The following is a 14,801-nucleotide window of genomic DNA, read 5'->3' as shown; positions in this document are numbered from 1 at the left end:
CCCCAATGCGAGGCGTTATTGTGACCAAACAAAAATCATACCTTTAAAAATATTTTATGAGATGCTTTACTTTTTATTGCTCTGTATTAAATTTTAATCTGATGTAAGTTAAAAAGAAATTACAGTTTTTTTGAAAAATTAAAGAATATTTTAACGCTGTGACATAGTTTACAGAAAAAAAGACATTGGATAATCTAACCACCGGACAGTTTAGTCACCAGAATTTAAAATTGAAGGACTGATATTAAATGCTAAATATATTGCTGTAATTCTTAAAACTATTTTACTGCTTTAGGTTTGATTTATTGGTTAATGGAGGAGGAGCTGTCAAGCTCCATTTTCAGAGAGAGCCATTTATGCCGCAGTCCATCACCGTCAGAGTTCCGTGGAACGAGATAGTAGTTATGGAAAAAATAACTTTGTATCTCGACGAGCGTAAAAAATCCCGAGAAGATGATTCAAGGACTGTCACTTGTCCAGATCACGATTACGATACAATGAAGCCAGTTGTTTTGGCAACATGGAAACATGGCTTTCAAGGAGGCTGTCCCGAAAGAAGTTCTGTTCTAGCTGAATCACAGGTATTAACATATAAAATTTACTCTTGTTATTCTATAATGGCCGCTTTTAATTAATGTTTTTCGAATTTTTTGAGGTAAAACGCTCGCATGAATGGTTCAAAATTAAAATTTAAGTAAGAGGAAAAGAAAAGCAATGTCATATTTCTCACTAAAATAGTTCATCCTCAAAAGAAGCCAGATCAGTGAATTTTTAAGTGTGGAATAGCTCGAAGTGGCGTGTTTAATAGAAATAAGCATTGTTAGAAATATTTATTTAAAAAAAGAATGTAGCTTAAAAGACGAGTTATAACTTAACATGGATATAACTTAAAATGGGTGGTTCAAAACTTTGACACATTTTAAAAATCGGATTTAAGAAAATGCCTTTAGCGCTTTTGGACAGGCATGGATATAATTTAAAACGCATGGTTGAAAAACTTGAAACATCTTGAAAATCGGTTTTAAGAAAATGCCCTTTGCTTGATGAGCGCTTTTTAAAAAATATGGATATCAATTTATAAAAATTTAAAATTGTATAAAACTCATTTTTTAACGTTAAAAAAGTATGCCTACACAAGTAAAGTTTTTTTTTATTTGTGTATTATATTTTTCTATTCATTTTAAGGTAATTTTTACCTGTGGGCTTTATTTTTTGTGTTTTATCGTGCCTAACTTGCCCAAGAGAACTGTATTTTACTTCTCAGTATCCAAATAATAAATGATTTATGACATGCAATGATTAAAAAACAAATTTAGCTCCATAATTTATTTATTTTTATGATACCTTTCTACTCTTATGTACAACATAACTGCCACTACACTGAAAATTTCCGGATTAAATTTCGGCACAAATTCCGCACTTAGGGTGTTGATACGTTTCACCTTTAAATCCATTTTTCCGGAACATGTTACGGAATAAAAAGCCTGATATACCGCAATTTTTATAGTAATAACTGTAAAATCATTAAATCAATGAATTACTGTAAAATCACTCTAAATAAATTTATATTAGTGTAAAAACTAAGGTTACTTTTACTGTAAAAATGGATTTTATGGATGATGCACCCAATATGTCAATATTTTATACAGTAATTTGAACAGAAATTTTTTACACTGCATAGCATTTGGCTTGCAATTAAATTTCTTACAGTTTCGAATTTTATAAAAGATTTATAATATGCATCAAAAGGGGGGGGGGATTTAGTCCTACAATTCATTCATTACTATGAAAATTTTAACTTGTATGTACCACCTAATTACTTTTATATTGCGGTCTTCATAATTAAATTTCTCAATTTCCATCTTCAAAACACTAATTGAATTTAAAATGTAACTTTATACAGAATTTCTCTTCAGAAAAATTTTCAACTCTCTTAAACCGCTAGATAATTTTTATTCCCAAAACAAAAATGCATTCTAAATCAAAGCAATTTATCAGCAACCGTAAACTTTTTTTTTAAAGAAATACGAGTGTTTTTTAAGAGATGAAGAGCGACAAAAGTTGAAAAGAGGAAGGTGATCAACAGTGTATTTCTTTACATTCCCCGTGATCTCGAATGCAATGCTGATACAGGGGCCGACGTGACCTACTTTTATAAAATCTTAGAAAAGTGGTCTATAAAACAGGGATTCCATCAAATCCTATCCGGATAGGAAGGGGTCTTCCTGGAGTGTCCATAAATTCGGATCGATGGGAAGATTTGATTTGCTGCCTCCAGAGATTCACAATTGGTTTCCTTGTGAGACAAAAATAAAGTGGTCAGCAATAAGGGGAAGGGAGAATTTCTTAAAAAATACGAGCCAAGGAGAAAATTTTTGTAAAACAATATTTCCTAAAGTAAATTTGGAAAAGTTGTTTTCTTTAAATTCTTGAAAGTCGAAAGTAAGCAGTACTACTTAAAAACTTTTAAAAGCTCTCTCTGTCTCTTAAAACCCGAGTGCAAACTTTAGAGCCTTGAGTAGTTTAAACTATTTATTAGCTTTAAGTTAAAAAATTCTTTTTTTATTTTGCAGTCTCAGCATATTATCAATAATATATTACACTGTGTTTAAAATGTATACTTCAAAAGTACAGAATATACATTATTTCAAAGCAGTTGTATTTGAAAATTGAGCATAGATATATTTTTCTAAATAATTTATGGCATAAAGTGTACTTTTCGTTACTTAAATTTTAAATTTATTTTTTACATGTTTTTCGAATTTATTTTGGTGAGGAAAGCCAAAGAGAACTTTTTCACCCATTTTATTGTTAAAACTTCATTTTATAGATTTTCATTAGAATAAATGTGTATTTCTTTAATATATTTTCTGAAATGAAGCTTTTTAAATTTAAATTTTTTCTTCGAGATCTGTTCGAATATTTTTTATTTCATTCAGCCGTATCATTTAAGGTCATGCGAGATTCTATGTTAATTAGAATCTCCGTGGTTCAAATCATAACATACTAGTAGACATATTCTAGATCATAAGAGAACGTCATCAAGTGTAAGACAGTGACCAAGCTAGACCTAAAATAACCGTGATCATGATAAGATAACCTCAGGCTATACACTACTAGCCTGATGACTCCACGTGTTAAAACTCCATAAATAACTTATCAACAGTCAGCTTCACTTCTGTCATCAGAGTAAATTAGGTCGGACCATAAATGCCCTCAAAAAATATGGTTTCAATAATTTAAAGTTACCCGAATAAAACCTTGGCTATAAACCAATAAGGCTACCTGTTATCTTATACTGCCATAATTTTGAGTATTTTTCAGAAAGACTCATATTGCCTTGCATTGTTATTTGCAGTATCTGTCGATAAAATAAATCACACAACATTTTTGCACGTAGATAGCATACACCTGCTATAGTAGAATTTCTTCTTAAAGATAGTTTTCACACTGCATAACAATAACACACTTGATAAAAAAATCGAAACTATAAAAGTCGCCTGTAAAAAGAGTGAACACTTGTAATGGCTTCAGAAATACAGGGTTAAAAAGCACAGGTAAAAGGACGAACCCCCGATATAGTATAATGGTTTAACGATTTCACATAAGGGTATTTAAACTAAATTTAAATTCACGTTAAGAAGAAGTTGTACAGCATTTTAATGGCAAATCGTAACAGCACTATTTCTGTACTCATGCTATACAGCTCAAATGTGACGAGTCGCAACTCTTCGATTACCTCTTATCATGACATAATCAAGAATTATGAGTTCGTGAAAGGTCGTGCTGTTTGCCCTAACAAAGACTTGGCAGATCCAATATTCTAGGCTCTTCACGAAGATCTTCTCAGCATTTGTTTTGTAAACGTTTTTCCTAGACAATGTTCTCCTTCAAAAGAAAATACTCGACAATAAAAGTCCGCTTACGCTTACTTTCTGCCGTAAAAAATCGGAATAATCTCTGTTCTTTTATGAACAAATGGATCTTATTAGACCGACTTCACATTCCCTTTTAATGCCCTTTTTCGAAATGGTCTAATCAGTAATACGCAATCTGCTTCTGTGTTTCTGACACAGTGACCACTTGTAAATTGGTCAACCATTTTTTGGACAACTAGAAATATTTCTGAAGCATATCATCCATTTTTAGCTGGCTGGATTCTTTCTTGAATCTTATTTTTTTCCACGGACATCATGCATATAAACGATATAAATTATTCTAAAAGCTCTTTGTAAGGTGGAACCCTCTACAAAAATAAATTTTCTGTTTTAACATCTTCAGTAATAAAAGAGTCGTTTAAGCCCGTAAATATGAACTTTTAATACAATAAATGCAACATACGATATCGTGACACTTGTTCAGAACTGCTACTGTAATTTGAAACATCAAAATTTCATCTTTTGTAAATGAAAATTAATATCACTCTTGGCTAATTTCGTTTGTAGCTCATGACTGCAAATAGCTTAGTTGTCTTGTAAAAAAATTTGTAAAAAATGTATAATAAATCAAAGTAAATGTTTATTGTTTGAAAAACCACCAAAGTTTGGTCCATAAATAGTCATTCCGCTGTTTGTTAATAATTCAATTTATTTTAAAGGTCATTCAAGAAAGTTTGCCAATACCTGGAACAGATTTACACCTTGTTTACCATAGTAGTAGGGCTGGTGGATACCTATCTACAATACAGCTACAGCTCACACCTGATGTTATCCCTAAAGACCTCATTCTAATCCATCTAAGGATCTCTATTGAAGGCATTCTTTTTGAAAAGCAATTTGAAGCTGATCCCGCCATAAAATATACTTATGCTTGGAACAGAAGAAATGTGTACAGACAAAAAGTGTATGGGGTTGCAACAGCAACAGGTACATATCAACAGTTCTTAGCTTTATTTTTGTCTATTATTTATTGTGCTAGCGTGTAAAATAGTTGATGTAAATAGCTCATAATCAGCTTATTACATTATTTATTCTCACAATGTAAACATATGCAAACTACGTGGTACAAATAAGTCTTTGACTTACTGTCTGGCATATACAAGATGAACTGTTAATGAGGCTGCTATCAATGAAGAAGGGGACTTATCTCGTGAGGTCAAGTTAGTAGTTTAATTTAGGTTTTTAATTCTTAAAGAAAGTTCAATTTTGCTTTCATGAAAAATCAACAAACTTATCCGGGATTCAACTGAAACCAGTCTCACCAAAGGCAATTTCAGCACTGTAAAAAGATATTATGGATTTATTTCGTAGCCCATCAATAAAAAAATATATGATTTTATCTTGTAGTAATGTGAACTTTACGCATGTTTAAACATTCTCGAAAGTAATGTTCTAAGAAATGCTAAATTGTTCCACGGATGCAGATACTTGTCAAAGTATTAGTTATCATCATTTGGATTTTTAAATAATTAAACTATATAATAAAATTTTATTTATTTTCTTATCATTTTATTAAAATTTCTCTATTATATGACTAATTTAGCATTTAATAGTCTTATTTTAGTTGTACGTTATTTCCATTGCTTTATTTCGTGCAAAGAAGAATATTACAACATTATTACTATTATTAATATTTTTTTTAATGGCGGGCACTTGGAGTTTGTCCCATTGGCCACAGAAATGACAAAACTGCTACACTCTTCTCGTTACCCAGTGGGCACCTTTGGCTAAGCCACGGCGGTGGAGCAACGTCGCCCACGTCGCCCACGTCGCACAACCACAAACCCGCTTATAGGGCGGGTCACATTCACACAAAGAGAAAAGGACATAGAACATAGAGAGCGAAAGAAACATCCATGCCCTGAGCAGGATTCGAACCCGTGGCCAATGGCTCCGCAGTCAGACACGCTAACCACCCAGCTACCTGGTCGGCACTATTATTAATATATAATTAATAATTTTGTCAGCATTGAGCGAATATTGAACGTTTCAAAAATTAGGAATATGATGCCGAAATTTAAAATTACGCAATAAATATAAGAACTTTAGGATAGAGAAATCAAAAAAGCCTTCTCAGCTTATATCATGTAGAATAAAGTCATCTGTAATCTTATTTTCTTGTTATTTCTAAAAAAAATTCTTAAAAAGAAGCCTTTATGATTCCAATGCAATAAAATAGAATCATTTATGGTATATAATGTTCGCTGATGGAAATATTTACTATTCAGTATCGGTTCCAGAAGCACTCATGGAATGCAATAGTTACTCTAGTGACATTTTCGTCAAATAACATTATACGAGCTTTTCCTCATTATCATTTTATATCCTAGTTTTACCCTAAATCCTCTTTACTTCTATCGATCCTCATTCAAGAAAAGATTGGTGCCATAAGTATGCTATGAATTATATGACTATACTTTTTATTTGTACGTCGTTTACTGAGAAAAAATAATTCTTATTTTTCGTTGTGATTAATAGTTCAATCCTTACAAACAACAATTCTTCTTTGATTTATACAGTAATTATTTGCTAAAATGTGATCATAATTTTCTTGCAAAAAAGTAAATATATTATTTAAATAGTAAGAACATTGTTTAGAAAGTGAACTTTTAACAATAGTCAGTTTGACACTGAATATTGCTTAAAAAGTGAACTCCTAGTATGACTCAGTTTTCAACACGTTATTGTTTTAAAAGTAAATTTTGACAATATTCAGTTATCAACTATATGTTGCTTAAAAATTCAACTCTTCACGATAGTAAGCTTTAAGCTAAATATTGTTTTAAAAATGAACATAAACAATAATATGTTTTCAACTAAATATTGCTGAAAAAGTAAATTTTTATCAATATTCAGTTTTCAACTAAATGTTGTTTAAAAAGTGAACTTTTGACAATTATCAGATTTTTATTCACTTTTGTTATTAAAAATAAAGGAATTTTTCAGTTTTGAAAAATTATCAATATCCTAATCCCTACAACAATCTTACTTTAAAAATTATTTTTTCAGTGACTATTTATCAGTAAATATGTATCTTAAACATATCGTTTTTGAATAATAATATCATGCAACACTTTATTTCTTACAAAAATATAAGAATAAAACATAATTTTGCAAAAGCAATTTATTTATTCATCAAAATGTTTGAGGTGCTCAAAGAATTTAATTCTAATATTAATTTGTAAATTAATTTGTAATATAATTTGTAAATTTTTGTCCATTGAATAAATTTAAGACTTAGACCATTATAACAATATAAATTTTTACCGAAAACTGCTAAGCTGTATGAAAATAATTTAAAAGCCATTCTTGAACCATATTAGAATTAATGATACAATTAATAGCCTTATTATTTACGTAGAAATAATCTTAAAACAGGTATAAGCACAAATTAAAAATAACTTTTAATTAAATTTTTACTAATAGCAACATGGACATTGTTTTAAAATTGTTCTTAGCCCATATTAGAAATAATATCTTAATCAGTTGTTACTAATGTCTTCATAGAAATAATTTTATAATAGTTCTTAGCCCATCTTAAAAATGTAAAATTTAACCAAAACAAACAATTCTGTATCGATATGATTTTAAAACTATTATTGAACCATGTAAAAAATAATAACTTAATCAAAGAGATGTAAAAAATTCTGGATCAAATTACGTTGTAAAGGTGCTTTGGGTGCATCATCCGTCAAACTCAATTTTACCGTGAAATATCAGACTCTAATTTTTACAAATATTTATATAATTAGAGTGATTCAGTGATTTTACTGTAAAAACTATCAGTTTTTCAGTACTTTACTGTAAAAATTATCATCACTGTAAAAATTCCGTAAATTCACTGTAAAAATCTTTACTGTGAAAATTATCATCATTTACTGTCAAAATTATCGTATCATGGTACAAATTTATTTTACGGTAAGAAGTACCGGCTTTCCTGTGAGCCGGTACTTAATAGCGTAATTTTATCCAGAATTTGTCTAAGTATAAAATGTAAGTATAAACAAGATATGCGTAAGAAGTACGTGTGTACGAAAAATTAATATTAAAACAGGTTTTAGGGAATGCCATAATAATAAGTTTAATACGCTATGATGAAATAAATAAATACTAAATTGGTATTTAATTATGTATTTTTAGTAATATAATTCATAAATAAACAAATTAAAAATGACTAGTTATATATTGCACTGGGTTTGACCAAATAAATGAAACAATTAGAAAACTGAGTTCTAACGTCAAATATCAAGCTTTGGAAGTAAGCCAAGCTTAGTCGTATAGATTGTTTAAACAACTTACCACTGAAGCAAACAAAATAAAACAATAAATTTAATATAAAATTCTCTCTCTGAGTAAATGAATTGAAATACCGCCTCCTCAACAACAATGATCCCTGAGTAAAACATGCTGAAACAGGTCTTTCCCCAAGAGATAGAGCGCTACAGGATTATTCGGAATCCAGTAATTCCTTCTAAGTAATTACTTCGACGCCATTAATATTGAAATTGTTTACCTGACTTCAGTCATTCCTTTACAACCTTCCCTCAATTAATGTTGTATCTGACAAGACATTTGTTTATATTTTAAAACATATTGAAATGCATTAGAAAGTATATTAATGGATAATTGTAAGCAACTTTTATCAATGGTTTTACAAGTGAGCTGCATAAATTGCACAACATATAGTATAAGTCTTTTAGTGAACAAATAGAATAATTTTTATCATTTGTATAAGTTTTATTTATCATTTATTTATTGATAACAGAGCTGCGTGATGGATACAGTTTATTTCGTGCATATATATTTATTGTTATTTAGTGAATTAGTATTTTAGAGTGATGTATAGTAATTAGTGGATGAAGTACACTGTAAAAAAATCCTGATCAAATTACATTGAAAATACTGACACTCAGGAAGCCATTTTTTACGTAGCATTCTATTATTACAAGAGAATTTCACGGAACAAAAATTCTGATATATCGTGATATTTACAGTGATAATTACTATTGAATCGCTAAATTAATGTAATTAAATAAATACTACAGTAAAATTAGCAGTATAAAATTTTACAGTAAAAACGAATTTTGAGGTAAAATGGATTTTAATGATACGGTTATCAGAGAATGCCAGTACATTTTACCTCGATTTTACACGGTCACTTTTGAGTGAAGTGCTATAAAGTAATCTATAGCAATTTAATCGATGAAGTAATGTTACAAAGTAGTGCATAATAATTCAGTAAATAGTAATTGTAAATGATGATCTGTAACATGAAGAAACAGTCAGATGATTGAATATGAAGTCCTATTATTAAATACTAGTAATTAATTTCAAACTTATTAATATTCCCTTCACCCACCAACTGCTTAATATGAAAAAATATATGAACTTATAATTTTAAAAAAAATTTAAAAAATTTAAACATTATATACTAAATGTATATAAAACTAAAATAGTAGTTTACATTTCAAACATTTGCATTTCAAAAGTATTTGCTTTTCACTTAAAAATATAAAATCAAGAGAATTATTTTTTCATGATTAATATTTTTTAGTTAAACAGAATTGAAAATTAAAAACAATGTCAAGAAACCATTTAAAATAATTAAACACATGTATATTATTCTTCACATTAAAGGCATACGCGTCTATTTTGTTTCTAGAAAACCAGTGATGTTCTTAAAAAATAGTTTGACTTAAGCTTTTAATTTCTTCTATGTTGCAAACGACTAAAAAGCAATTTATTAAAATCAGAGTGCAAGGAGAAAATATTTTTTTAAATAAAAAGCAACTACATAATCTCCTATAAATCCCTCCAAAAGCTCATTGAAACCACTTCTGAACAGTTATTCATTAGATAAAACCACCACTCCATTTACTTTCAGTGTTTCTGATTCATTTGAGTGCGATAAATAACTGCAAACAATTCATCTCCCCAACGATTCACAAAGAACACGCAATTGTTTTTCAAAGAAGACAGTGATCCGATAGGGAATCGTCTGATATTTTATCCTTTGAAAAAAAGCAAACGATAATATAAAAGTAGAACGGCTATAGTGAAAAAAAAAATGAAATCGTCTGTGCTTAGATGCTTTTATCCTAATTACACAGTCACTCTTACGTTCTATTTATTGTAAAGATATGCCCCAAAGCAGAACGCCACCCTACGTCACTCGGGAAAAGTGACATATTATTGACAAATGCAGCGGGCATTCTAAGCGTGTTTATTCGATTTTCAAGCGTCCTTCACGTCGCGAAAGGGTTGTTTCTCCGAATTCACCAATCAATTCAATTCTTTTCACTTATCGAGATGAGACTTAAAAGGAATGAGAAATGCATTTTTAATGTTCTAATCATCTTTGATATTGTAAAGTGGATATTCTTAAGGAATAAATCGATTCGCATATTTTATGGTTGACAGATATTGATGTATGTCAGTGGTATACCTACACCTTAACACGCTGAAAGAACGTCTGCAAATAAATAGCTTTTTTTCATCGATGCTTTAAATTGATTTTTGGCAAATGAAATTGAAAACAGTAATATCATAAAAGAAATTTAATTATCTGTTTCACTATTGTATAGTCTAGAAAGCAGCGATAAAAAGTTTGCTTTGCTATGTGAAATATTGGTGGAGAAAATTCGATAGTTTTTCGAAAGCTCTAAGAGGAACTAGATCTTCAGATAGCTTTTAAATATGATTAAAAAGTATGCTTAAAAGTTCTTTTTTTATTTATTTTGTTTCTCAAAGGCTATTTCATCGTAACTAATTTTAGTAAATAATATGCTATATTTTTATAACCGTCGTGGTTATAAGTTCGTAACAGCCATTCATAACTGTTAGGTTAAGTGTTTTCCCATCTCTATTCAGAATCTCTATTCTGTTTAATAAAATAGTACAAGATAAAGAAGAAAAAACGGTATTTTAAAAATAAAATAATTTATTCTTTGTTTAATATTTAGTATATTTCTCTAAAACTTAAATCTCACAAAACGGTAAATAAAGAAGAAAAAACGGTATTTTAAAAATTAGATAATTTATTTTTTGTTTAATATTTAATATGTTTCTCTAAAACTTAAATCTCACGAAACTCATAGAATAAACAGGAGTTGAGAATTATTCATAGTATTTATTAGGAATTATTCATAGTATTTATTAGAAATTATTCATAGGATTCAGTAGGAATTTTTCATGGGTAGTTCTTTAAAATATTTATTTTCTTATGAAAGAGTAGTTTTTAGCCAAAATAATACTTTTATTATAGATATTTTAACTGTTGTTAATTGTCTGATAGTTAGGCAACCAGAGGGGGGATGTTGGCGAACACGGTACAACTTTGAACTTTATGGGCTCTATAAACATCCTCAAATTATGCAGATAATCCGAAGCAACCGANATTGTTCGGAAATTATAATCATTTATTTTTAAGCGTTGTCAATTGTCTGATAGTTAGGCTAAACATTCTTCATCTTTAACAGATGCCCTCTATGATCATTATGAAAATGGCGCTAAACGTTAAAATGTTCATGTTCCAAGTGTTAAATGTTTCTGCGTTTTAATTTTTTTAATATATAAAAAAGAGGTACTTTACTACATTATCTGGACTCGTAAAGCACGTAAAAATTGAGAAGTATTCATTAATTTTCATCTAGATGCAATTATTTCTCCAAATTCGTAGATTTAAAGAAATATTAATGTTTTTCGAAACAATATTTAATTTGTTGAGTCTTTAAGATCGACTTATTACTTTCACGAGATAACATATGTATTTTAAAACTAAGTCTACTCTGAGTACTCTTACTTCGCAATTTTATGTTTTGAGACATCTGAACTCTACTCCACCCTTTTTTATTTTCCTTGCAAAACAACTTTTAAGGACACCTTTTATGATTAAGTGAAAAAATTATGTTGTATTTTGTGTTTAAGATACTCAAAATATGTTTTTTTTCTTACACTGAGAAAAAAAGAGTATACTCAAAACTACCAGAATATGGATACATTTTCCGTGTTTATATCGCTATGGGAACACCAAAAAGCTCGGTATTTTTTAACAAAGCGTTTTGGTAAAATTAACTAAAAAATACGGTTTTAAAATAAGAGATAAAGTTTTAGTAAATGCGGAACCTGCTGTCTTCTCTGCATAGCAAAACCCGTTTTTCCATGTTAATAGATAGTTGAATAGTGTATAGGGGAGAAACATTCTCCCAAATTTACCCATTTGCTTAACCGCCAGTGGGTTAATGTGTGACAATAAGAACTAGGTTTTTGAAAAACAGAATTTCCGGTGAAGTGATTCCTTATGAGTGTAAAAATTACCAAATGAATCATTTAAATACCTAATGTTTTGATTTATTATACGAAATTTAGGATATTTCTCCCAAAATTTCATTTCAATACAGTACGGTAAATTTAACTGAATTTGTTTCTCCTTGTAAAAATAATGTAATTAGAATATGGAAAAAATAAAAAAATAAGATGAGAACTAAGATGTAATGAAAAAATTAGAGAGCTGCTTGCGGTTTAAAAACTGTGAAACTTAGAAAACTAATAACTGTGAAACTAATTTAAAAACTTAGAGTTGGATCAATCCGACAATTTCTTTAAATAATGTATTAACATCAGTTTAATAAACAAATTAATTACAGGTTTTTTATTATGATTGTAATACCTTGCCCTGTGAAAACTGTTAGAACCATTAAAACCATTAAGAACTTTTAAAATGCAAAAAAATTGGAATGATATGTAACATGATTTGGGAGAAAGAATCTTGTTGGGAATGTTAATGAAACTTTTAGCACAATAGATTTCTTTAGAAGGCTATTAATGAAATATAAAATAATTTATATGTTTTGAAAAAATTATGTTAGATATTTCCCTTTTCTTTTTCTTTACTAACTTTGAAATGTTTACCCAATTTAGAAACACAAATACTACCACAGGCATACATAATAGAGGATCTGTATTAACAATACAAATAAGCATGAAGGTTACCAATATATCGTTTGCTCCACTCTAAAACAACGATTCTGCTAATTACCTTGCCAATGTGACGCATTCGTGGTTTTGAAGAGGAACCAAAGATATAATATTGTTCGGAAATTATAATCATTTACAATGAAAATAAACTATGAAATATGACTAATAATGCTAGCAAAAATTATTTTACGTTTATATTTGTGGTTTTACTCATTTTTGCTAATTATTGAGAATCTGCTGAAAATCCTATGTTTAAGTATCCTTAAAAAAAGATTGACACTAAAACGCTAATACAATTTAAAAATGACGTTTATTTACGTCTTATGATTGCTTACTAAATTGCGCAAAATTTTTGCAGACTAATGAAGCGCAAAAATATTTTGATTGTTAGTTTTAACTTTAAGTGTTTGAATAGATTTTCGTTTTCTCAATTTACAGCAAAGTATCTAAATGAATAATTAGTTTTTTGCATCGGGAAAACTGAATTTTTCAGAGTATTGAAGTACATTTCCTTTGCTAATAAAGTTATTTGGTCTTATTGTGTGTTCGTTAAATAAATTTTAATGAAAAACTACTCATTTTGTGACCGAGTGACCACATATAGGAACATTTTCTCTTTCTTTTTTTTATTTAAACGAGTGAAAATTCGTCATGCATCACAAAGTACAGCATGAGGCTTACAGAAGTAAGTAGAAGACAAAAACACGAAAATTTACAAATTTGCATTAAAAACAAAAGTACATTTTCATTGGGGTGTTTATCAATTAAGGAAACGAAATTGTCGCACTGAATATCAAAATGGCCTACTTTTTCATAAGCTTGAGAGCTAACAGCTAAAAAAGAAATCCTTAATCACTGCAAACGATCAAATATTAATATTCTAATCGTTGAAATTACAGCACTTTACAAAATAGATTACATTATTTTTGTGCAGTTTTTATTCTAATATCGTTAGAGAAGATGGGTGTTTTAAGAGTTTGTGTAAATCTTACGTGCACGGAAAAAAAGAAATATGATCAAAACTATCAGAATATGGTAAAATTTTCCGTATTTTTGGCTAAATGTGGACATCAAAAATTTTGGTTTTACCGAAAAGCTTTGGATGCAATTTTGGTAAAATTTATAATTTGATAATTTATAATATGTGATTAAATTTAATAAATACGGTAAAATTTGATATTTTTTTATCCTGACGCCTAAGAAAATGGCAAAAAAACTTTTTTATTTGGTTGCATTTATTTCACTAAATGTATGATAATAAGAACTATAATTTTAAATTCCAGAATTTATGGTGAACCACTATCCTATAAAACTAAAAACTACCAGATGAATGGCTTAAATTCAATCTATATTTTTTTAACGGTTGGCACTGAACTTTCTTTCATCACGTAGGAAGATGTCGGAAGTATTACTCATTTAATGTACCCTTGGGCACCTGTGAACCTAAGTTTCGAACCCGCAAACATTGGCTTAACAGTCAGACATGCTAATCGCTCGGCCACCTGGTCGGCAATTAAATGTAATATAATTTGCCAGATGGAATATTATTTACCAGAAATGTCATTACCATACATCGCGGTAATGTTAAAATAGTTTTTTCTTCGTGCGTAAAAATAATAAGACTTCGATTACGCTCTATACTTTTTACATAAGTTGTTGTTGTTGTTGTTAATTTACGTCGCACTGGAGCTGCACAATGGGCTATTGGCGACGGTGTGGAAAACATCCCGGAGGATGATCCGAAGACATGCCATCACAATTTTGATCCTCTGCGGAGGGGATGGCACCCCCGCTTCGGTAGCCCGACGACCTGCGCGCGAAGTCGAGCACTTTACGGTAGCACAGTTTAACGAGGACCAATACCGCACACCCTCGGTCCCTACGCAG

General features: G+C 29.6%; 1 protein-coding gene across 1 annotated transcript in view; it reads left to right on the top strand.

Annotated features, from left to right (window-relative positions):
* The window catches only part of LOC107455277 (teneurin-m-like), a 445,997-nt gene that overhangs the window by 363,447 nt on the left and 67,749 nt on the right, over nucleotides 1-14,801 (top strand). Inside the window, exons 19-20 of the mRNA XM_016072782.3 lie at nucleotides 296-581; nucleotides 4,598-4,865. Coding sequence (XP_015928268.1) covers nucleotides 296-581; nucleotides 4,598-4,865 — 554 coding nt within the window. The remainder of the gene's footprint in view (nucleotides 1-295; nucleotides 582-4,597; nucleotides 4,866-14,801) is intronic.

This window comes from Parasteatoda tepidariorum, chromosome 4 (genome assembly GCF_043381705.1).
Source record: "Parasteatoda tepidariorum isolate YZ-2023 chromosome 4, CAS_Ptep_4.0, whole genome shotgun sequence".
Classification (NCBI taxonomy): domain Eukaryota; kingdom Metazoa; phylum Arthropoda; class Arachnida; order Araneae; family Theridiidae; genus Parasteatoda; species Parasteatoda tepidariorum.
Note: the sequence above shows the minus strand (reverse complement) of the source record. Positions and strands in the feature narration are given on the sequence as shown.